General features: G+C 40.1%; 1 protein-coding gene across 1 annotated transcript in view; it reads right to left on the bottom strand.

Moving 5' to 3' along the window:
• Window positions 1-5035: 5035 nt before the first annotated feature.
• The window catches only part of Upf2 (UPF2 regulator of nonsense transcripts homolog (yeast)), a 101235-nt gene continuing 81865 nt past the window's right edge, over window positions 5036-24405 (bottom strand). Inside the window, exons 16-22 of the mRNA XM_013014705.1 lie at window positions 23641-23780; window positions 19164-19265; window positions 18488-18586; window positions 15165-15332; window positions 12135-12276; window positions 10590-10710; window positions 5036-6310 (exon numbers count right to left, since the gene is read on the bottom strand). Of these exons, the coding sequence (XP_012870159.1) occupies window positions 6301-6310; window positions 10590-10710; window positions 12135-12276; window positions 15165-15332; window positions 18488-18586; window positions 19164-19265; window positions 23641-23780 (782 nt within the window). The 3' untranslated portion in view covers window positions 5036-6300. The remainder of the gene's footprint in view (window positions 6311-10589; window positions 10711-12134; window positions 12277-15164; window positions 15333-18487; window positions 18587-19163; window positions 19266-23640; window positions 23781-24405) is intronic.

Here is a 24405-nt window from a genome sequence, read left to right as displayed (position 1 = left end):
TATCTACCATCTATCCATCCTCCATCTGTGTAACAATCCATTTACCTACCCACCCACCCACCCACCCACCCACCCATCCATCCATCCATCCATCCATCCATCCATCCATCCATCCATCCATCCATCCATCCATCTATACCAGCCCATTTCATTATCTCATTAATAATTCCCTATACAACCTTACTAAATCATCCTCATTTTACAGATGAGAACATCGAGGATTAGAGGTCAGTAGCTACTCAAGACTGGGAAGGCAGGAAGTGCAGAAGCTGCTGCTCAGCATACATCCAACAGGACTGGGTGATATGTCAGCCTAGGTTCTGGGTTCCCCACTGCTCCTCTGAATGGAGATATTTCAGTTATTTTTGGTCTCTGGGCTTCTAGTGACCAGAACAGAACAATTCCAAAAGCAAGTAGTGCCTGAGATGCACATGTTCTTCTCATGAATTACAAAGCCAACAGCTCATGGCACCAAAATGCTACTCTCTGCTTGTGTCTGTCCACATATTTCCAGCACTGACTCCAGTAGGCTTCAAGTCACTATGTTGCAACCTGGGACAATAGATCCACATGGCTGCTTCCATTCTGCAAATTCCTGAGCGTCACTGGTCAGACCAGACCAGACAGGTGAAAGCTCATCAGGAAGCCAAGGTCATGTTCTGAACCAGAGAGAGGCAGCTGATTCTAACAACCTACTCTTTGGGGCTGAGATCTCAAATTCCCTAGACCATGAAGTGAAAGCATTTGTTGAGCACTTCTCAGGGAATCCTTCATTCCTAATCTTACATTCCTGCAAGTGGGCTACAAAATTGTAACCCTGTAACTATCCTCACTTTTTTTTTCATCTCCTACCGTCCCAACACTCTTTCTTTCTCCCTATATCTCCCTTCCTTTTTCTCCCTTTTCTCCCCCTTCTCTCTTTCCTCTTTTCTCTTCCAGCTCTCAGTACACAGCCCAGAATGTACTGAAATGCCAATCTTCACTCCTTCAACCTCCACAGTGCTGAGATTACAAATGTGCACTACCATACCTATCTTGACAGACAAGAAGATTGTGCCAGGTAGTAAAGTAGAGGCTGATTTATCAGAGGAAACAGTATATGGAAAGGTATACTATTAACAGTTGGGATCATAAAGGAATCGTTCCTACATGTCAGTCACTGTGCTAGGCACTTCATAGATAACATCATCAAATTTCACTAGATGGCTTACATTTCTTGTTATTTCCCCTTTAAAATATTAATTCCTCAAGGATAGACATTCCACCCCCACTTCTGTTATCCCCAGGTCTTACAGTGCCTGACAGAATAAACATTGTCAGTTTTCCCATGTTTCTAGGTAGCCATATAAACAAATCTAACATCAAATGACTACACAGCCTGGTAGCTTTTAAGTTATCCTATATGAAGCCAATGAAAAAGAACACTAGTGCACACACTCAACACTTTGATATAATCGCCCCCAGAAACTATAAAACTAGAACCGCTTCTAAGAAAAGAAACATTTGCGCAATTACCTAGCAATTTTAAGTTAGTACTCTGGGAAAAAAAATATCTACTGAAGTAACAGAAAATGATTGTCCTTTTGAAGATCTATAGATTTAAAAAAGTACTTAAATGTACCAACAATCTGATTTTACTCATAGCATGCAAAGTGCGTTTCTTTTGTATCTTTTAGATCTGAGACCATGATTTGAACTCCATACCTGATGCTTTTGTTCATTGGCTAGCCCTCTACCAACTGAGCCACACCTTCAATCCCATGCAAAGTATTTTAAAAACTTGCTTTAAATTGATTTCACTTTTATTTTTACTTATGTTTGAAACAAGTCTAGTGAAAAACACTTGTCTGAGTAGTAAATGCTGGTAGCAAAGGAAGCTCATACATAATAGTTTATACCTATAATACATTTGGAGTTCTATAAAAACTTACAGATAGGTGGGACACTTCACACTGAAAAAATTGATATGAATTGAGGCAGCTTCTAGGATCAGGTCACGGTCCAAGTTCATTTGGACATTTGAATTTGGTTGCAGCCCATCAAGTCAGTCTCTGTGCCTGTGCAAGATATAAAACTCAGGAGAGCTGGGAGCGGTGCTGCATGCCTGCAGACCCAGTCCTCAGAAGACAAAGGCAGGAAGATCACCAGTTCCAGGCTAGCCTTGGCTACAAAGGGAGGCTACTAATTTCTGATCTGATTACAGAGTGTTGCTGGATGTTCCTTCCTGCAAATGAGTGTTCCTCCCAATACACTCCTTCTGTACGCAAATCTAAGACGAATGTCCTCAGACATGCTGGGCTCCTTGGGGTTTGGCTCGGAGACATTTCCCCTAGTTTAGCTTTGTGTCTTGCTTATGGGTTTTTATTCACTCCTTATTTTTTCATCTTTTCCTTATTTAGTATTGTCAACATTGTGCACTTCCTCCAACTTTCCTTCTAGGTGGCCTTTGGTTTTAGGTGGGTCAAATCTATGCAGGCTGTGACATCACAGAGTGTTAAGGGTTGGAAGCTCTCAGGAGAGCCCAAGACTCACCTTGGTCAGGTCCTCAGGCTGCCCAAGCACCTTCTTAGCTCTTGTCAGCTCTTCAGTCTTCAGAGTGCTCAAAGGAAGGTCTGCCTCTGGTAGTTCCAAGGGGTGGGGGAGGGGAGTCCCAGGCCTTTCTATAATTCATCTGTGTCCCCTCTTCCTCCAGGGCCTTGTGAATGCTAGACAAATGCTCTATCACTGAACTCTCCTGCTACCTTTTTTTTTTCCCCACTGTGTATATGTACCAGTACTGGGGCTTGAACTCCTGGCCTAGGCATTGCCCCCAAGTTGTTTTCCAGTTCTGGTGCTTGAACTCATGGCCTGGGCATTGTCCTTGAGTTTCTTTTTGCTCAAGGATAGCACTCTACCACTTGAGCCACAGAGCCACTTTCAGCTTTTTCTGTATATGTGGTACTGAGGAATTGAACCCAGGGCTTCATGCATGCTAGGCAAACACTCTACCACTAAGCCACATTCTCAGCCCTGTCCCCAAGTTTTTATGTTCAATGCTAGTACTTTATCACCTTAGCTATAGCTCCACTTCTGGCATTTTGCTGATTAATTGGAGATAAGGACTTTCCTGTGAGCTGGGTGCTGGTGGCTTACACCTGTATTCCTGCTACTCAGGAGGCTGAGGATCTGAGGATCACAATTCAATGCCAGCCCAACCAGGAGAGTCCATGGACATATTTCCAATTAACTACCAAAAAGCTGGATGTAGAGCTCTGGTCCAAGTAATAAAGAGCTAGCCTTGAACAAAAAAGCTCTGGGACAGCAACCAGGCCCTGAGTTCAAGCCCCAAGACTAGCACAGACAGACACACAAACACACACACACACACACACAAGAAAAAAAGGTGCAAATTACTCTCTCAAACAAGAAATTAGCAAGTAACAGTGAGAGATAAATACAATAAGGAGAGATAAATACAGTAAGGTAAGCTTCTTTTAAAAAAAATGGGAGGGGCTGGGAAGGTGGGTCAGTGGTAGAGCGCTTGCCTTGCATGCCTGAGGCCCAGGGTTCGATTCCTCAGCACCACATAAGCAAAAAGAAAAAAAAGCCGGAAATGGCGCTGTGGCTCAAGTGGTAGAGCGCTAGCCTTGAGCTGAAGAGCTGAGGGACAGCGCCCAGGCCCAGAGTTCAGGCCCCACAACCGGACCCCCCCCCAAAAAAAAAATGGAAACTTTTTTTTAGGTCCAAGACTAGGAATTGAACTCAGTACCTAACACTTTCCTTTACTGGCTAGTATTCTACCAAATGAGCCACCAACCCAACCTTTTCTTTTTTTGAGATGGCTCTCACTATTGCCTCGGGCAGTTGTGAACTACTGGGCTCCAGCGATCCCCTCCCACTCTCTGTCTCCCAAGGAACAGTGAGTACAGGCATATGCCACTGAGTCTGGCTTGAAAGATTTTTTTTTTCCCTATTTGATGCCAAGGATGAAAGCTAGGGTATTATATATGTGAGGCAAGTGCCCTACCACTGAGCTACAATTTTACTACTCTTCAAATTACAATGACTCAGCTAAAATTTAGAAACTTTAGCAACAGCAATTACAGTATTTCTACCCAATCTGCTTAGTACAGTAAGGTCCTGGGTATGATCCCCAGCACCACAAAAACAAAACAGTAAAATACCCTCTCCTCCCCCCATCCAAATGTAGTGACTAAAAGCACTCTTGCTAAAATATGGAATCAACACAAGGAAAGAAATGATTCCTGGGGTTGGTTTCTGACTTGCTTGCCTCGAGGCTGTTTACCCACTTTGCTGCCCAACCAAATAAAGCATATACACTGCCTCAGGCTAAGCAATGCTGTACCAACACTTTTCATCTTAACCAACATAAGCCCCACACTAAAAAAATGATTCTTTCTGCCAGGCACCTGAAATTCTAGCTACCCAGGAAGCTGAGATAGGAGGATCAAGGATTTGAAGCCAGCCTGGGCAGGAAAGCCCATGAGACTCTTATCTCTGATTAATGTGGAGTTGTGGCTAAAGTGGCAGAGCACCATCCTTTAGCAAAAACAATACAAAACTCAGAGACAGCACCTAGGCTCTGAGTTCAAGCCCTAGGACTGGCACCACAACATAAACATTCTTTCCTCTTCTGAGCTGCATAAAGCTACTTTCTGTAATGACCCAAAAGGTAAACTCCAATATGTAAGAAAATCATGGCAATATAGAATCCTTAAAAGTGAAAGTAGCACTCACAGTGAAATGCTAAAGGAATCATCTGATCCCTACCTGCTGGTGTCAGGCACGCTAGGCAAGTGTCCCCTAGCCGTTGGGATTTTTTTTTTTGAGACATGGTCCTACTTCATAGCCCAAGCTGTCCTTGAACCTGTGAGTCCCACCTCTGCCTCCCACCTCTGCTAGAATTAAGGTGTGTGCATACCTATAATTCCACATTCAGCTAAGAATATTTTACAAAGAACAAAGATGACTTGAAGATACTGACTGAATCAGCCAATAGATTTCTAAGGCCCAAAAAATGAAACCACACCAAATCTAAATTACAACACTTTATTGCAGCATCGGCAAAGGTCAGATTTCTGAAGCTGGTGAAGATTGGGCAGCATTTCCATGTGAAATGTCACAACTTTACAAGTTTTGTTTCTTATTTAAATCTACATGCAGAAACTGAAACATGGTAAAAGAAAAAATGCAAAATAGCTAGAAAAAAAGATGTAATCAAGTAGTAGCATACAGATGTGCTCTTTAACTAAATTCCTATGCCTACTGGAAAGCAAACGAAAGACAACTATTCTAATAAATTAATGGATTGTCAGAAACAGACTAAGAACCCTCATTTCTATTTAGAGTGGGAGAGAAAACAAAACAAAACGAAAACAAAAGCAAAATAAAAGCTCTACTTGTTTCCATATTTTGTTTACACAGAGGCTGTAAACCCATGAAGGTCAACAAAATATTCTGATCCACTTCTTGTTGTCCTTCATTCGTTTTCTGTGACATGCTGACTGGCACGTTTTGTTTTCAATGATACTTACAATGGGCTCAAGTATATCCCTGTTCTTAGGCTGGTATCAGACTTTTCTAAGCCATCTGAATTAATGCTCTTTGTAAACTAACAGTCTTCACATTTCTCTTTCACTCTAGTAGGCAATTTTATATCACTGACTCTGATGGATAAACAGGTTTTTCTCCCTCATCCCTTGTTCTTCTTGAAACAAATTCCTAACAAAAGCCTTCCTGGTGGGTCATCTGGTATTTGGATAACTTTCATCATTTTGTTGTCCTGCATGTAAGTTTTCTCTACAAGATTTTACTGCTTGCTCTATACTTTTCTACTGTAGTCCTGGAGCCCCCACATGTATCTTCTTCCAACATGGGATGTTCAAATCAGAGACACCGTAACTCAAATCAAGTTTAAAACTCAAGTTCATTTCCCCCATACCATACCATCACAACTGTTTCTTCTCCGGCTCAGTCATCTCATTGACACTCTTGGTGGTGTAACTGCTCAGTAGTCAAGTGAACCATCTTTTTTCTCGACTGCCATTCTCAAGAGAAGATTAACCCTCACGTGATTTCCATTACAAAAGGCCTTTTCCGCCTTGTCTGGAAGCTTGGGCTTGTTCCGGTGTTGGCAGAGGCTGGTGTTTCTGCCTCATGGCCCCAGCCTGTCCCAGGTTTAGATTCTCAACTCTAGACCGACATGCTGAGATGTGTCCACTGCTCTCATTCAATTGCTGGAGGACTCCACTATCCACAACATCAGATACAGGACCTAATGAAATGACACGTGCTGCTGGATCAACGTCTCCTAAAGGTACAAACAGGATGATGTTAGAAACTTTTGTCCTGTGGCAAAGTTGGGGAGAGAAAGTGCCTTTCAAATACCACCATCTAGTGACTGATTTTTTGAAAGATAACATATGCTCTCAGCTAGACTCATATAAAACAAGCACACTCTCAACAATAACTAGAACAGACAGCTCCTGTGGCTTTTCTCTAAGATACCTAGAATTCATGGTTTGTGTTGCAGCTGAATTCAGTAACCCACCAAATGTATTAATCAGGGTTTGACCCCAGCACCTCAGACTGACTTATTTGGAACTCTTATAGGGGCTGTTGCAAATACAGTTAGTTAAGATAAGGCCATACTGTAGTAGGTGGGCCTTGATCCATTATGACATTTGGACACAGATGTGAACACAAGAAGAACACCATGTGAAGATGAAGACAGAGATCAGCGTAATGCATGATAATCAAGGAATGTCAATGGTTGCCAGGAGCTGGGAGGCCTGGGACAGCTTCTTCCTCAGCTTCAAGAACCTGCTGACTCCTAGATCTCAGACTTCCTGCCTCCATAACTGGAGGCAGCAAACTTGTTTAAGCTGCCCAGTCTGCCATACTTCATTATGGCAGCTGGACTGGACACTGAAAGTTTGTTTTCACACAGCAAGTGATATCTTTAAGAAACACTCAAGGCATAAAATGCAAATATGAAAAAGTATATCCTTAGCTGTAGTTCACTAAGTGAACTAAAATTTTTTTAAAAAATCAATGACATATTCTCTCAAAGAAAAAAAGAAGACACGAAGAATCTCCAGCTAACTAAAACAGAATAAACAATGTCCAAGATCTTTGGTAAGATATACTTGTATGACTAGTTATAGCACAGTCTGTCACTTGACAAGTTTATAGGCAAGCAATCATTCTGAGTAAGCTAGAAACTCAGATTTCCTAACAATATATACTTTGGATTAAATGTTATTCTAGAGATATTCTGGTTGTTGTTGTTTTGGGGCCCGGTCGAGGGGCTTGAACTCTGGGCCTGGGTGCTGTCCCTCAGCTCTTCAGCTCAAGGCTAGCGCTCTACCACTTGAGCCACAGTGCCACTTTCGGCTTTTTTCTTTTTGCTTATGTGGTGCTGAGGAATCAAACCCAGGGCCTCATGCATGCAAGACAAGCGTTCTACCACTGAGCCACCTTCCCAGCCCAAGATATTCTGTTTTATAACGAAATTATCCCAAGAAGATATTCTGTTTTATAATGAAATTATAATTTTATTTAACTTAATAAAGAACATAAAGAAAATATCCAGGCTGTGTGTTATGGCTCACATCTCCAATCCCAGATCACAACTTCAAGGCCAGCCTGGATTACACGGCAAGTTCAAGGCTAATCTGAACCACAATAATAAGCCCTTATGACTATCAACAAATAAAAAATAAAAACAAAACAACACCAACAAAAAAAAAACCAGGACCTGGGGTGTAGCTCAGTGGTAGAGTTGTCAAGTGTGCACAAGGTTCTAGGTTCCAGCCCTAGCCCTACAAACATAAGCACTTACTTTTAAAGTTAGGTTTAAAATAGCTTAGCTCAGGTTGAACCCTCCCACCAAAAAAAAAAAAAAAAAAAGGGATGTAAGAGGGAATAGCTTAGAAGCAAACTAGAGAAAAAAAAGTTATGACACTGCAAAAAGTTCTCTGGCCATTCAACAAGTATTTTCTAAGCCATGAAGGAGACATAATGGAAAGCAAGATATGACACTATTTTTGTCCCTATCCTATAGTCTTTAATCTCCTAAAGACTAGCTAAACAATAACTAACAGGACACAGTCTGTGCAAATACAGTGAGTTAGGCAATGGTATCCCCAATGACTTAGGTCAAGTATTCTTGATAATACCAAGGTGGGCCTGAAGAAGGAACAGGTGTTATCTGGGGAGAAAAGAGGAGACTTTCACACAGAGGCAAAAAGGAACACTGAACACAGGTAATTACAAAGCTGGCTGGGAGTGGGGAAGGCCAGAAATTATATACATAGAGTCTTGCACATACTAGGCAAGCTGAATTTAGATTTTATTCTACAGGCTATGAGGAGCTGCTGCAGGGTTCTAAGCAGAAAGGCTCCAGTCACAAAGTAGACCACATCTTTGAATGAACCCTGGGCACAGTGAGAGAATGAGTTGAAGAGATTGAAACAGACTGAGCTGATGGCATCGACAGCAGAAATCTAAAACCCAAGAGCAGAGAGGTGAGAAGAGCAATAATCCTAATGGCAGGTGATGGTCAGGGAGTGGGAGGGAGGGGGATATACATTCAGCAACAGAGAGAGCTCTTCAGTAGGAGAATGCAGATGATTACATCCTGGATCAGGGAACTAGGGGAGAGGGCAGAGTTGAAAGTGAAACCTCCTTTTCTAGCTGGAACAATGGATGGGCAGTGCCTCCATGCAGTAAGCTAGAGAACAGAGTGGGAGAAAGAGGATGGGAGAAAGGACATACTGAGGTTTGTGTTTTCGTGATACACAGATGGAAGGGCAGAAACAGAAATGCAAGGAATGGGCTTGGAGATCTGGGCAGTAACTGAGCCATGGGAGGAAGGACATCTCCAGCAGAAAGTGGAAGGAGAAAGCCATGTCCAAGGAATATGGACATCTCTACACATGGGTGTACAGGAGCTGGGTGTTAGGTAAGAGTCAGAGGGGCCAGAGTACAGTCATCACAGAAGCCATGGAGAACTAAGTCTAGGAATAAAGGAGTATTTACATAAGAAGGTTAAGCCCCAAAGGAAGTTAGGAACATGGTGAAAAGACAGGGGTAGGGCTGGGAAGGTGGCTCAGTGGTAGAGTGCTTGCCTTGCCTGCATGAGACCCTGGGTTTGATTCCTCAGCACCACATAAGCAGAAAAAGCTGGAAGTAGCGCTGTGGCTCAAGTGGTAGAGTGCTAGCCTTGAGCTGAAGAGCTGAGGGACAGCGCCCAGGCCCAGAGTTCAGGCCCCACGATCAACAAAAGAAAAAAAAGCTAGGAGTAAGTTAATCAGTGAGTAGAAGGTGAGGAAAAAAGGACAAGCATGGCTAGTTCTTCCAAGGGAGAACTGGAAAGAGGAAAGGACAGAAGAAAGTTAATAGAGGCATGCACACCAATGTGTTCACACCTTCATCCATTTTTTAATATATCTATTTTCCCCTATTTATACATCTATTTCCCCCTAGTTATCTTTTTTCTTTTTTTTTAATTTTAATTTTTTGTGAACATACTGTACAGAGGAGTTACAATTACATGGGCAAGATAATGAGTATATTTCTTATCAAGCATTGCAGCCTCCTCCTTTGTTTACCCTTCACATCCCTTCCCAACCTCCCCCCCCAACCTCCCCCCCTATTTATCTTTGCTTACTACTTCCTAAGAAATATTTTGTATTTCAAAGTCTCTCAATACATTCAAAATAAATATATGGATTAGGGAAGACCCAGTTTTCCAGCACAACTATTTGGTTTCTGCACTAAAGACCTGTTTTCTTCTATAATTTCCTATATGGAAGGCTGAAGCTGGTCAGTGCTAGGTGAATATGCTGAAGAAGAAGAGAGCCTCCTGGAGTTGCCCAGTATGCTGTCCAACTGACTCTAAGGTTTTTTGTTTTGTTTTTTTTTTTGTCGGTCGTGGGGCTTGAACTCTGGGCCTGGGCACTGTCCCTCAGCTCTTCAGCTCAAGGCGAGTGCTCTACCACTTGAGCTACAGTGCCACTTCCGGTTTTCTGGTGGTTTATTGGAGATAGGAGTCTCACGGTTTCTCCTGCCCGGGCTGGCTTTGAACCGTGATCCTCAGATCTCAGCCTCCTGAGTAGCTAGGATTACAGGCGTGAGCCACCAGTGCCCAGCTTGACTCTAAGTTCTGATACACTGATATTGAAAGCTGAGGCAGAGACACTGTACTTGTAACTGAACAAAAAAAGGATTGGGTATTAATATAAACAAGTTTAGAGAAGCTACACTGCAATGTAAAAAGGTGAAGTTGATGGAAAATATCAAGATAAAATATTCTAATACTCTGATTTCTAATGAGACAAGAGGGATATGGCTTATCGAAAACACTGCAGCACATATTCAAGCTAATTTTAAGAAAATGTAATTGCAGGAATCTACCATTTTTCATTGCCAAATAAATAAGCTTAGTTTGTATGTTTATCAGCAACACAACAGGCTTCAATAAATTAGGCTTTCATCAGTAAACACAACCCAGATTTCTCTCATTTACTAACATGGATAACACTAAAATAAATCACTAAGGAAGAAGCAAATGAAAATTGCTTTACCTCCCACCAGTCTTAAAGATTAGATCTGCATTCGGTGCTCCCTTTGGATGTTGGTAACGAGGCCGCCGCTCACGGTTGGTGTTTGCTGGGGCTGGGCGCTGTGCAAGAGACTGCAACATTTCTGTGATTAGAAGGAAAAAGAAAATGCTGTTATCCCTTGCAAATGAAGCGTCAGGGAGATCAAGTTTATTAGTTGTGACAGGTAGCTGACTAAAAAAAGAGAACATTATGCAGACTAAAATGATTATGAAGTATTAAAAGAGCATTATCAAGAGAAGTTTTTCTAATCTCCAATGTTCCCCTGACTCTGGATGTGGCTGCTTTCTGAGTATTGTGCAAGGCAGCAAAGTGGCCTGAAAAGCAGCATGGTGTGATACTAAGAGTGCCCGGTTTGGGGTGACTACATGCTGGCTAAAATCCCAGCTTTGCCAATGAATAGCTTTGAGGCTTTAGATTGTTTCCCTAAATAGGAAATGCAGGTAATAATCACACTTATCTCCTATATTCTACACTCAGAAGTACACAGAACAGTAATATTAATGCTATCACCAAAAGGCTGTCTTACAAGATGTTCACAGATTTTTATGAAAGGTTCCAATTAACCCAAGAATTCTGGCTATGTATTCATAAAAGCAAAATCCTAATGTTAATAAAACCTCAAATTTTAAAGACTATGGTCCTTGAGGTCAGGGCTCCAAATAGACAAAATAATTACTATCTTGATCTTAACTGGCTGACAGTGGGAGGCAATTAAAAATTATCATCTCAGCCTAGCACAGTGGTTCCTGGTTTCTCAAGAGGCAAAGACTGGAGGACTGGGCATGACAATATGTGCCTATCATCTCAGCTATCCAAACAGTACAAACAGTTAGACTGTAGTCCAGGCTAGTTCAGGCATTCAAAATATACCTAAAAGACTCAAAATATACCTAAAACAAAAAGGGATAGCTAAGGGTGTGACTCAAGTGGCAGAGTGCCTGCCTAGCAAGCAAAAGGCCCTGAGTTTAAGTCTTAGTACCAGACACACACAAAAAATTCATTGTTGCTGGGTGCTGGTGGCTCACAACTGTAATTCTAGCGACTCAGGAGGCTGAGAGCTGAGGATTGAGGTTCAAAGCCAGCCCCAGGCAGGAAAGTCCATGAGACTCCAATTAACCAGAAGTAGAGCTATGGCCCAAAGTGGTAGAGCACTAGCATTGAACAGAAAAAGCTCAGGAACAGCACCCATGACCAACCAAAAAATTCATTATCACTGCATTTGGATACATACCTAACAGTATGTAATCTAATGGAATTATGGAGTTAGCAAAATACTATGAAAAATAATATATTACTTTACAAATAAGTAAGGAACAACTGTGACAACTGTTAATACCTGCAGAAAGCATCACATTTTTTCACTATTTGTAAAGATAGATTTTTTTTTTAAAGCTAGTCTCACTATATAGTCCAAGTTAGAACTTGTAATTCTCCCACTTCAACTTTCTAAGTACTGGGATTACAAGTAGGCATTACCATATCACCAGTCTATAAATAATTTCATACCTTGATAATCTTCTTGTTCTTGCCGTTCATTGATATCTAATGTGAGCTTTTTCATTCGCATCCTCTCTTCTTGTTCTGCCTGTTGTTGGTTCCAATGATTTGCAGCAAGTTGGGATGACATAGGCACATTAAGAATCTTAAACTGAGGAAAAAAGTAACAAATGAATTCCTAAATAGCCTGAGAAATTTAAAAGAAAAAAGAGACTTGAAATAAAAAAGTGAGTGGGATTAACTGAATATAGAGAAATCATAATGCTTTCCTTCACAATATATCTACCTATTTTTTAAGAACATTGACAATCAGGTATGTGTTTTATTATAATAAAATAAGGGATAAGAAAAAAAAGGCCACCAAGTTCAATCTCCATACAATGCCTAGGTCCTTTAGGGCAGCTTATTTTGAAGTATATACATCTAGCAACATGAATGGAACAATTTCTCTTTCTGTAGACCCTGTAACGTATGGTAAAATGGAAAATATATCCTTTGAATTTATATTTTTATCAGGCTATTGAACTGTTACAGTGCAAATCTCATCTACCTGCAGGGCTACTAGCAGCTGGTGGCAGCTGAAAGAATTGAGCAACTGATCCAGAGCTGGTTCCCTGTTACAGGGATTGAGTCTTTGTCTAGGAATATTTTTTTTTTACCCAGATGTTCCTGGCTTTGGTATGAACATGGCAAACAAACTTAGATTAAAAAAAATTATGAATTTATGATCCATGACTCCCTGGAAAAACTTATGTAAGCTATGCTACCATTTAAGCATAGAACAGGTGTTTCATAACCTAAATCCTCTTGTATGAACCACCTGCACAAATCATGAAAAAGACCTTATCTGTTATTCTGAATCAAAGGCAAAGTTAAAGGAGCAGTGCTCAGGATCCCAGACATCTCTGCTGGATCCATGCCTTCTGAATGCTGGCATCCTTGGAATTATTATTTATTGAGAGCTCACTCATCTGCATCTGACCTAAAAATATGATTTATCAGATGTTTTCTCTTCATTCTCTTTGACAATGTACTTCGGTTAGTTAATGCTCCTCTAAGAATGGAATCCCAGAACACTAAACATACTAGGTCGATACAATACGCAATAGCAAAAAATGTTAAGAGGGGCTGGGAAGGTGACTCAGTGGTAGAGTGCTTGCCTTGCACGCATGAGGCCTGGGTTTGATTCCTCAGCACCACATACGCAGAAAAAGCCAGAGTGGCACTGTGACTCAAGTGGTAGAGTGCTAGCCTTGAGCTGAAGAGTTGAGGGACAGTGCTCAGGCCCAGAATTCAGGCCCCATGACCGAACCCTCCCCCCAAAAAGAGTGGCCAGGTGCCAGTGGTTCACGCCTGTAATCCTAGCTACTCAGGAGGCTCAGATCTGAGGATTGTGGTTCAAAACCCAGGCAGGAAAGTCCGTGAGACTCTTTTTTTCCAATTAACCAACAGAAAACTGGAAGTGGCACTGTGGCTCAAGTTCCTTGAGCTGAAGAGCTAAGGGACAGCACCCAGGTCCCATGACCAACAACAACAAATAAATTAATTAAATGTGGGTGAATAACTATACCCTCATATGACTACATTTGTGGGATAAACTTATTCATTTGTTTTTCAAAATTAAATACACACATAAAATAATAGCTCAGCTTTTTTGATACAAAGGATACTTGCTTTCTTGTATTAAGCTACAATGTTATACATTTTTAAAAACAAACTATCCTTAGATACAGAACAGTGCTACTACATTAAAACTTTTGTTTCAAAGTATTTTATTTCAATTCATTAACAGTTAAATCTAGAAAGACATTATGAATAATATCTTTTTCTTTCTCCTGAGCTGCTAACTTCATTGGTGTGATTTTTTTTTTTCTTATTGACTGCAACAGAAGGTTTTCTGTAAGTACAAATCTGGTACACAAGGAGATCTTTCATTTAAATTAAGAATTAAAGATTCTTATAGGGCAACACATTTGAGTTTGTAGAAAATCACTGCACCAGCAGGGCCAACACCCAAAAGCCAAATAAAGAAATACAAGTCAGAACAAAATGCACTTTCTTTTTTAGACCACAAAATTCCATTGGTGTTTCTTCAAATAATGTTCCTAAAGTTTAACCTTCTCCAAAATTCCAAATAAAATTTAGAGTTGAAAATGTACTTAATAACTAAGAACTCTGAATTCTTACTTCATGCTTGCTAATATTTAAGTTTCACATTTTAATATTAGGATTTTTGAGCTCTTCATTTTGTACAAACTTACATGAAACACAGTTTATACAGCTATCCATGCTGAACCAAAAACAGTTTTTGAGCCACATGATTTAGAATTTCAGACTACTGAAGTAAATTTCTTTTCCTTGTTATTTTTTTGGAGGTGGAACTGGGGGTTTGAATTTAGGTCCTTATGTTTGCTATGAAGATAATCATACTCAAGCCATGCCTCCATATGGTTTGCTTTGGTTGTTTGTTTAATTTTGTATTTTCTACTTTTTGGCAGTACTGAGAATTGAACTCAGAGTCTCATGTTTGCTAGCAAGAGGTCTACACCAGTTGAATCACTCTGCAGGCCCTTTTTGTGGTAGTTATTTTCAAGTTAGGGTCTTACTTTATGCAAGTTGGTGGGGACTGTAATCCTTTTACTTGGGCTTCCTTTTGTGCTGAGATAACAGGCACATACCTCTTGGCCCAGCCATTGTGTTTGTGTTTCTCCCTATAGCTTGGAATGACACCAAATCATTGGTTTTATGCCTAGGCATGAAAGTTTGAAAAACTCTATCTCCAAATAACAAGCAAAAAGCAGGGCTGAAGGTGTGTCTCAAGTGGTAGCATGTCTGCCTCTGAGTTCAAGCCCCAATATCACCCAATTCAAAAGAAAAAGTCAGATATGCTTTCCATACATACATAATGGATAAAATTATTTTTACCACTGAATATTTTAAAAGTCTGAACTCTTATTGTTGTAGCCAAAAGATAATTTAGAATTAACTAACAATAACTTGTTGTAACCAATTGTAACTCCATAGTGGACAGTTTCTTACCTGCTGCTTATTGCCTTTTCTCGTTAACATGACAAATGGCATAGTATCTGCAGACTCTGTCTCTCCCTCTCCACCACCAAGGGGAGGCCCTTTCCTCAGCTGGCTTTTGAGATGCAAAGGAATAGCAACATCGAGTTGATGCACTTTAACTGATTCACCACTTCGTTGCTTAAAGACAGAAATGAAGAATTATATAAATACTCCAAGATACACGTGGACATATGTAAATACAAATTACAAGTAATTTTGTCAGTAAAGTATTTCTTAAAATACAACAATTTTAAGTCCCAGAGACTCTTTCTGCAACAGAGATGAAGCCAAAGACTATATTATATCTCCCTTGATTCCTAAAACCTATGAACATAGAAGGAAAGGAACTATGTATGTGGTTTGGCTCCTGTTCTCTATTCCAGCCTTCTCTGAGCAATGTCACAAGTGCAAGCAAATCTCCTTGCTCAGCTGCACTCTTCCCTTTGTCCATCCTCCAGGCACAGCTTCCCTATAACTGCCTGACAGTCTTGCACTGGCCTGCTGACTAATCTGAATCCTTCATCAGACTTAGGGGGCCACTTTACCACTGTGTTCCAGTTCCCTAGCATCAGCTTAGCCTTGCTTTACACACAAGTACTCAATAAGTATTCTAAAGTGAATGGAATTTGTGACTATTCACATTAGTTTACTGGTTGATAATATCAATTATTTTTAATATTTACATTCAACTCTTCAATTACTTAGGTGAATTTTTACTAAAGATTTAATATGTATTAAGTTTGGAGACAGGGCTGGGAAGATGGCTCAGTGGTAGAGCGCTTGCCTTGCATGCCTGAGGCCCTGGGTTCGATTCCTCGGCACTACATAAGCAAAGTATAAAAAAAAAAAAAAAAACTAATTTCTGTTAAGTTTGGAGACAGTAAAATTCAAGACAGGCCACCCTGATAAAGGATTCAAAACTCTTAAGGAAGACATTTTGTAAACTGTTTAAATATAAAAATATAGTTTAAAGTGTCAGTATGAATTCTTCTAGCCTAATTCTTTCTGCCCCACCTTAAGAGGCAATAACTGTCAACAACAAAGTATGTTCTCTTATGTAAACTAATAAACACAAGCAACCATTCCCAGGCATATTTTTTTTTTGGGGGGGTTTCCCGTCGTGGGGCCTGGGCACTGTCCCTCAGCTCTTCAGCTCAAGGCTAGCATTCTACCACTTGAGCCACAGCGCAACTTCCGTTTTTTTTCTTTTTGCTTATGTGGTGCTGAGGAATTGAACCAGGGCCTCGGGCATGCAAGGCAAGCACTCCCTAGTGTAAGGTCCACTCCTGGATGGCAAGCAGACTCCACCCTCCTCACAGCAAAGTCTCCACCCAGTACCTGCGTTACCTAGGCAACTGGGACACCTGGAAGAGGTCACATCTGCATCTGCTGAGGTCACATCTGAATTTGATGTGGCCACAGGCTTCTCCGCCCTTACCCTAGATAAGGCCTAGCCCAGGCCCAGAGGCTCTCTCTCGCTGCTCTTTTCTAGCTCTCTTTGCTCTCTCTCCTCTCTCTTTCCTCTCTTTCCCAGCTCTCTCATTCCCAGGCCTTTCCCAGCCACGTGGAGTGCCAACCTTGCCTGGTCCCAGCAGGTCTACTGAATAAACCTACCCCTTACCTGAATACCACGTGCGTGCTGCTGTTCTTACTCGGCTACCTCTTTTAAAAAACCTAACATCAAGGGCTGGGAAGGTGGCTCAGTGGTAGAGCACTTGCCTTGCATGCCTGAGACCCTGGGTTCGATTCCTCAGCACCACATAAGCAAAAAGAAAAGCCGGAAGTGGCGCTGTGGCTCAAGAGCACTAGCCTTGAGCTGAAGAGCTGAGGGACAGTGCCCAGGCCCAGAGTTCAGGCCCCACAACCCGACCCAAAAAAAACAAAAAACAAAAAAACCTAACATCTACCACTGAGCCACTTTCCCAGCCCCCAGGCATATTTTTGTTTCTTTTTAATCCTAATCTTGAGCCTCTTTCTGTTTGATTGAATATGTATATATAGGGTTAGTTATATGCATATGTCATTATTTAGTTGCTTCTCTACTGAACTTTTTTTTCTACTAGAAATAATGAACATGTATTTTCAACTTGCATATTACAAAGTTAGTATAATTTTAGGCTAACTATCATGTCCATTTTAAAATATTTTTTTGGTCATGGGTCTTGAACTTTGGGTCTAGGTGCTGTCCCTGAGCTCTTCAGCACATTGCTAGTGCACTACCATTTGAGCTACAGCACCACCTCTGGTTTTCTGGTGGTTAAATGGATGGACGTTCCTGCCTGGGCTGGCTTTGAACTGTGATCCTCAACTCTCAGCTTTCTGAGTAGCTAGGATTATAGGCATGAGCCCCCAGCACCCAGGTTCACATCCATTTTTGTTTTAGTTTAGTTTTTTTTTTTTTTTTTGCCAGTCCCAGGGCTTGAACTCAGGACCTAAGCATTGTTCCTGAACTTCTTTGGCTTGAAACTAGCACTCTACTACTTGAATCACAGCTCCACTTCCAGCTTTTTCTGCTTATGTGGTACTAAGGAATACAACCCAGGGCTTCATGCATGCTAGGGATATACTCTACCACCAAGCCACATTCCCAGCCAGCCCATCATTTTTAAATTTACTAAATTAGTTAGGAGGTAATCAATAACCTCCACTGAAATTGTTATGATTCTTTTTTTTTTTTAACTTTTAAGTAGTACCTCATGTAATGTTTAAAAGAGTATCATTTAACCACCCCCAACATACTCCTTTTGTTGGTCATGGGGCTTGAACTCAGGGACTGGGAACTGTCCCTGATCTTCTTTGCTCAAGGCTAGGATTCTACCACTTAAGCCACACCTCCACTTTCAGCTTTTTGGTGGTGAACTGGAGTCTCATGGGATTTTTCCATACAGGGTTGGCTTTGAACCGTGATCCTCAGATCTCAGCCCACTCAGTAGCCAAGATTATAGGCATGAGCCAGCAGTGCCTAGCCAAAACTTTTTTTAAAGTTTACCAAATTACTGCTGGGGTGTAGAGTGAGACCCTACCTGCTATTACGCTCTCCTGGATAACCACATAGCTTTCTGCTCAAGACACCCTGCTTTTTTGGTCTGGTCTAAGGCTAAAGGGGTTCCATTATAATTCTCCATCCTTATGTTACACTGTACTGTCTTCCTATAGCTCATATCCTAGTAATACTAGTCTTAGTTTTTCAAGTACAAGACCTTTTCTTACTTAGAACTTCTGAATTCCTCAAATTTTTCTAGTGTACTACGATATTTGTGTTGAAAAGATTTTTCAAAATAGAGATTTAATACCTGAAGGTTTTCTAACATCATTTTATCCAGAGCTTGAATGAAGTCATCATCTTCTACACAAGGTACATACTTAAGTCCACCTCCTTTAATCATTACCTCCTTATTAAGACAAAACAAAAACAAAATCAGACCAGAAATTTTAGCCATAATGTTTCACATGGAAGTCTTTTGGTATTGATGTTTCAATATAATAAATATTAACAAGAGTAAAATATAAGACTCTTATTAAATACAAGAAATTGTTAATAAAAATGGTTAAAAAATAAGCTGAAAATGAATTCCTAAAGAAGCATTTCTCTTTTTTCTTTTCTTTTGGTGCTAGTCCTGGGACTTGTACACTGTCTCTGAGCTTTTGTGCTTAAGATTATTACCACTTTCAGCCATTTCTGGCTTTTTGGCAGTTAATTGGAGATAAAGAGTGTCATAGAGTTTCCTGCCTAGCCTGGCTTTGAACCACAATCCTCAGATATCAGCCTCCTGAATAGCTAGGATTATAGGTGTGAATCACTGATACCTGGTTGAGTATTTGTTAATATTCAAAAGAAATAAAACTTTCTTTTATTCAAAAGAAATAAAACTTTAACATACTATGAAAACAATGCACTTTAGTAGCTAAAATTTAACATACTATGAAAACAATGCAGTTTCAAAAAGGAAAATTTTCAGACATACATACATTATTCTCTTCATCAGTTTCATTCTCCTTATTAGAATCTGTAAGATAATCTGTATTCTCTTCCTCTTCCTCTTCGCCCTCATCATCATCATCAGAACCCTCCTGAAATTGTTTAAAATAATTAAAATGCTTTGAAAAGGATTACTACACTTTATGTGCCTTAAGATTCTAAAATGTCAATAATCATTTATTATTGTCCTATTTTAGAGTATTACGTAATCTGCTTATAAGGAAATGGCAAAGTCAGCTGGCAACATTTCCTACATATCATCTGCTAAAATGCTATCATACCATCTTCTACTAAGCTAATAATACAAAGACCTGTTACAGAAACTTCCTGGAACACAAGGAAGGTGTTTCCTGAATTTTTTATATTTCTCTCCTCTAAAACGAATCTAAGTCCAAATTACTCACTGTAGTAATCTTTAATACCTTTTAACTGCAAAATTCAAATTTAACAATATTATCAGATAAAAGCAATGATATAGCACTATATTTATAAAGGTGATTAAGTTTGGAAGTGCTCTCACTTCATTTGTTTGCTTGATCCAACTGAAAGAGATGGATGAGTAAGTTTTATCATTCACATCTTTATACTTGAGAAAAACCAAGGCTCAAAAAAAAGCTCTGCTGGTCAGTGGAAGAGCTAGCAGTTCTGCCTCTCCCAGCACTGGCTACAATTCATCCTCCCCCAACCTCCCTTCAGTTCACAACTCCCTTCTATCAGCTGAATTGCTTTCAGAAATAGAAGACAGATCAGAACAAAGTGAAGGTCTCCTTATCCCTTCACTCCAATAATACAACAACCCCCCCCCACATAGTTTCATAAAAGTTGTACAAGCACCAAACTACCTAATCTCCCATCCCCAGTCTCTAGTGACTATTATTCTACTATCTTCTAAGAGACACTGTTTTTTTTTTAGCAACCACAAATGAATGAGAACGCAGGGTGTCTCTGTCTTTTTGTCCCCACTTATTTAACATCATGTCCTCCAGTTCTATCCATGTATGTACACATGACAGGATTTCATTGTTTTTTTTTTTAATGATAGACTAACAATCCATTGTGAAGACAAACCACATTTTTCCATAAACATAATTAGTGATTAAGAAAATAGAAATGCTGCTATCTTGATTTATTATATGCTATATACAGGTATCATACCCAATAAAAATATAGTAGAAATAAGTGTCAATAAATTTTTTTTAAGTTGGGCACAGTAGTACATGCCTGCAATCCCAGCTATTCAGAAGGCAGAGGCATGAGAGTGACACGTTTAAGGCCAGGCTAGGCAAAGTTAGAAAAACCCAACCTCAAAACCAAAGTATTTGTTACTGGACTTATGTAACTAACCTCTCTGTACATTACCTTTACAATAAAAATTGTATGAAAAAAAGTATAGCATTCAAGCAATAAGCTTAATTCAAGTCTCAGAACCACCTAGAAAACAAACAAAAGGCTAGGGGGCAGGGCTGAAAAGTGGTAGAATGCTTGCCCAGCATGCATGAGGCTCGGGGCTCAATACTGGCTACCACAAAAAATAAATAACCCTCTACCACTTGAGCCACAGTTCTACTTCATGATTTTGGTGGTTAACTGGAGAGAAGAGTCTCAGAGATGTTCTACAAGCCCAGACTGGCTATGAACTGTGATCCTCAGCTCTCAGCTTCCTGAGTAGCTAGGATTATAGGCATTTACCACTGACTCCTAGAGCACAATCATCCACACACAAACACACATCCTAGCACAAACACACACGCACACACACATATACATACATATATACATACACTTAGGCAGGGTGTCTAGTAATGAGGTTTCAACTCAGAGTTTCATGTTTGCTAGGCTGGCACTCTATCCCTGGAAGCTATGCCTCCAGCCCACAGTTACTTATTTTAACTAACAGTGAAGCTGTTTTCTTGTGCAGTCAAATCATACCAGATGTTCATTCAATAAGTGCAACTGAAACCTTTGAAAAGTAAAGGTTACAGATTTTAATTTTTTGTTGTTGTTGTTGGTTGTAAGGCTTGAACTTTGAGCCTGGATGCTGTCCCTTAGCTCTTCAGCTCAAGGGAAGCACTCTACCACTTGAGCCACAGCACCATTTCCAGTTTTCTGGTGGTTACTTGGAGATGAGAGTTTCACAGACTACTTTTCTAACCAGGCTGGCTCTGAACTGTGATCCTCAGATCTCAGCCTCCTGAGTAGCCAGGATTACAGGTGTGAGCCACCAACACCTGGTTTAAATTTTTACAGTTATTTACTCAAATCAAATCTTTGAAGCTTAACTTTCATTTCCCACAACAAATACTAGTTATAGATTTCTTTTCAATATTTAATTAATACTTCCAAATTATCAGACCATCCCAAATGCTTTAAGCACTCAAAGAACACAAAATTCATAACTATAGTAACTTACATGTCTATGTAACCAGTGAACTGCTGTTTAAACTTTTACTTTCATAACTATTCCATTTTTATCTTTAACCCGCTCTTAAAAACTTTCACCAGGTGCCAGTGGTTCACACCTCTAATCTAGCTACTCAGGAGTCTAAAATCTGAGGACTGTAGTCAAAACCAGCCCTGAGCAGGAAAGTTCATGAGACTCTTATCTCCAATTAACCACCAGAAAACCAAAAGTGGCACTGTGGCTCTAAGAGGTAGAGCACTAGCCTTGAGTGAAAAAGCTCAGGAACAGTGCCCAGGCCCTGAGTTCAAGCCCCATGACCAACAACAAAAACAAAAAAAAAAAAAAAAAGAAAAAGAAAAAGAAAAAAATATATAGGTAGGCAGAGTAATAAACAAATCTCTTCTTAGAAGTTATACAAACAATTACTAGCTCGTGGTCAGTTTTGTTTCTTCTCTTCTATTAACTCCCCAATCTACCTCTAGACTAAGAAGCAAATCCACTCTTCTAGCTTGATGGAACCTTTAAGCTTATACAATCTTAGAAGAAAAAGTAATAGACTCTAGGTTCAACTACTAGGTTGAACAATATGAAAATGACTGTTTAGTAGATTTAAAATGGTAGAAGAGGGGCTGGGAAGGTGGCTCAGTGGTAGAGTGCTTGCCTTGCATGCATGAGGCTCTGGGTTCAATTCTTCAGCACCACATAAGCACAAAGAAAAAAGCCGGAAGTGGCACTGTGGCTCAAGTGGTAGAGTGCTAGCCTTGAGCTGAAAGAGCTGAGGGACAGTGCCCAGGCCCAGAGTTCAGGCCCCACGACCGGATCCAAAAAAAAAAAAAAAAAAAAAAGTGGTAGAAGAAGGCCTGGGAATATGGCTTAGTGGTGGAGTGCTTGCCTAGCACACATGAAGCCCGAGGTTTGATTCCCTAGTACCACATAAGCAAAAAAAGCCAGAAGTGGTACTGTGGCTCAAGTGGTAGAGTGCTGGCCTTGAGCAAAAGAAGCTCAGGGACAGTGCCTAGGCTCCAAGTTCAAGCCCCATGACTGACAAAAAAAAAAAAAAAAGTAGAAGAACAATTTCACATGGCATGGCATAGCAGAGTCATAAAAACAAAAAGTGTATGCCAATTATTGTGGTACATGATGAGTTTTAGATTTTATATACCACTAGACCTGGGGAAAAAAAAGCAAATTTTATTAATATTTAGCTAGTAATTTTTTTTCGTTTGGGTCAGTCCTGGGACTTGACTTCAGGGCCTTGGGTTAGTGTTCTACCACTTCAGCAGTACCTTCACTTCTGGCTTTCTTGTGGTTAACTGGAGATATGAGTCTCACTGATTTTCCTGCCTGTGTTGGCTTTGAACTGAGATCCTCAGTTCTCAGCAACCAGTAGCTAGAATTATAGGCGTGAGCCACCAGCTTCTACCTAGTAATTTGTTTTTAAGATTATAAAACTTACAGATTAGAAAGTCTACACTCAACAGTGAAGTTCAGACATAAAGGGAATCAAACATTTGCCTTCGAATAAAAATTCTATCATTAGTCTTTATTTATAGTCTTTTTTTGTAAAAGCCCCTAATCAAGAAATTTTATAACAGAAATATGCTATTAGTGACATTTTAAATAACAGAACCAAGAGGGAAATTATCTTATTTCATGTATTAAAAAAAATCCCGGTTCACTAGCATGGTGACATCATCTATAATCCCAGCCTTCATAAAGTTAAAGAAGGGAGCTGGGAAGGTGGCTCAGTGGTAGAGCGCTTGCCTTGCATGCATGAGGCACTGGGTTTGATTCCTCAGCACCACATAAGCAGAAAAGGCTGGAAGTGGCACTGTGGCTCAGTGGCTCAGTGGTAGAACACTAGCCTTGAGCTGAAGGCTGAGGGACAGTGCCCAGGCCCAGAGTTCAGGCCCAGAGTTTTGACCAGCAAAAAAATAAATAAAGAAGGATGACTGTGAGTTTAAAGCCAGTTTACAGACCCTTCCCTCCCACACACAAAAAAAATCTTGGCTCAGTAAAACACTTTTATACACATGTACCTATTTGCTATAAATAAAAGTCATCACCTCTTCTTCTGGCTCATTTACTTCACTCTCATTTCCAGACTGCTCTTCTGTTTCTGCTCCCCCTTCTTCTTCTTCTTCATCCTCATCAAGATTTTCCCCTTCTGTTATAGAATCTTTAGACTCTTTGTCATTTACAAGACCTTGAAAGAAGAAAATAATGGGAAAAATAAAAATTTTTACAAGGCAAGTTTTCTCTGTATTATACTTCTTAGAATTATATAAGATAATTTAACAACCATTTTCTCTGAACTGTAAAAGGTCAAAATTAAAAATTGGAAGAAACATTTCAAAAACCAAATGACCACTTATTTCAACAAAGGAGTACTACACAGGTAACTTCTAGCAAAAAGGAAAATAATGAGTTATGTATGTATGTGTACTTTCCTTTTCTTACAGCTTCAAATATCTATAGATTATCCTGTTTAATTGTAGGCTCAGAAGAAGAAAAAAAGCTGCCCATAATTCTAGTTATTCAGGAGGCTGAGATCTGAGGACTGCCGTTCAAAGTCAGCCTGGGCAGAAAAGTCCTTATGGGATTCTTATTTCCAATTAACCTCTCAAAAGTTGGAAGTGGAGCTGTGGCTTAAAGTGATAGAGCACTAGCTTTAAGCAAAAAGAGTTCAGGGACAGTGCCCAAGCCCAGAGTTTAAGTCCCTGTAACCAACCAAAAATAGCTAACTAAAGGTTTAGCTCAGACATATATAAGACGCATCATCAGCCTCTAAACCTCAAAAGTATAACATCACGTCATCTTCATGAAGAAAT

Source organism: Dipodomys ordii, unplaced genomic scaffold (genome assembly GCF_000151885.1).
Source record: "Dipodomys ordii isolate 6190 unplaced genomic scaffold, Dord_2.0 Scaffold24, whole genome shotgun sequence".
Lineage (NCBI taxonomy): Eukaryota > Metazoa > Chordata > Mammalia > Rodentia > Heteromyidae > Dipodomys > Dipodomys ordii.
The sequence above is the reverse complement of the archived record's forward strand: the minus strand, read 5'-3'. Positions and strand labels throughout refer to the sequence as shown.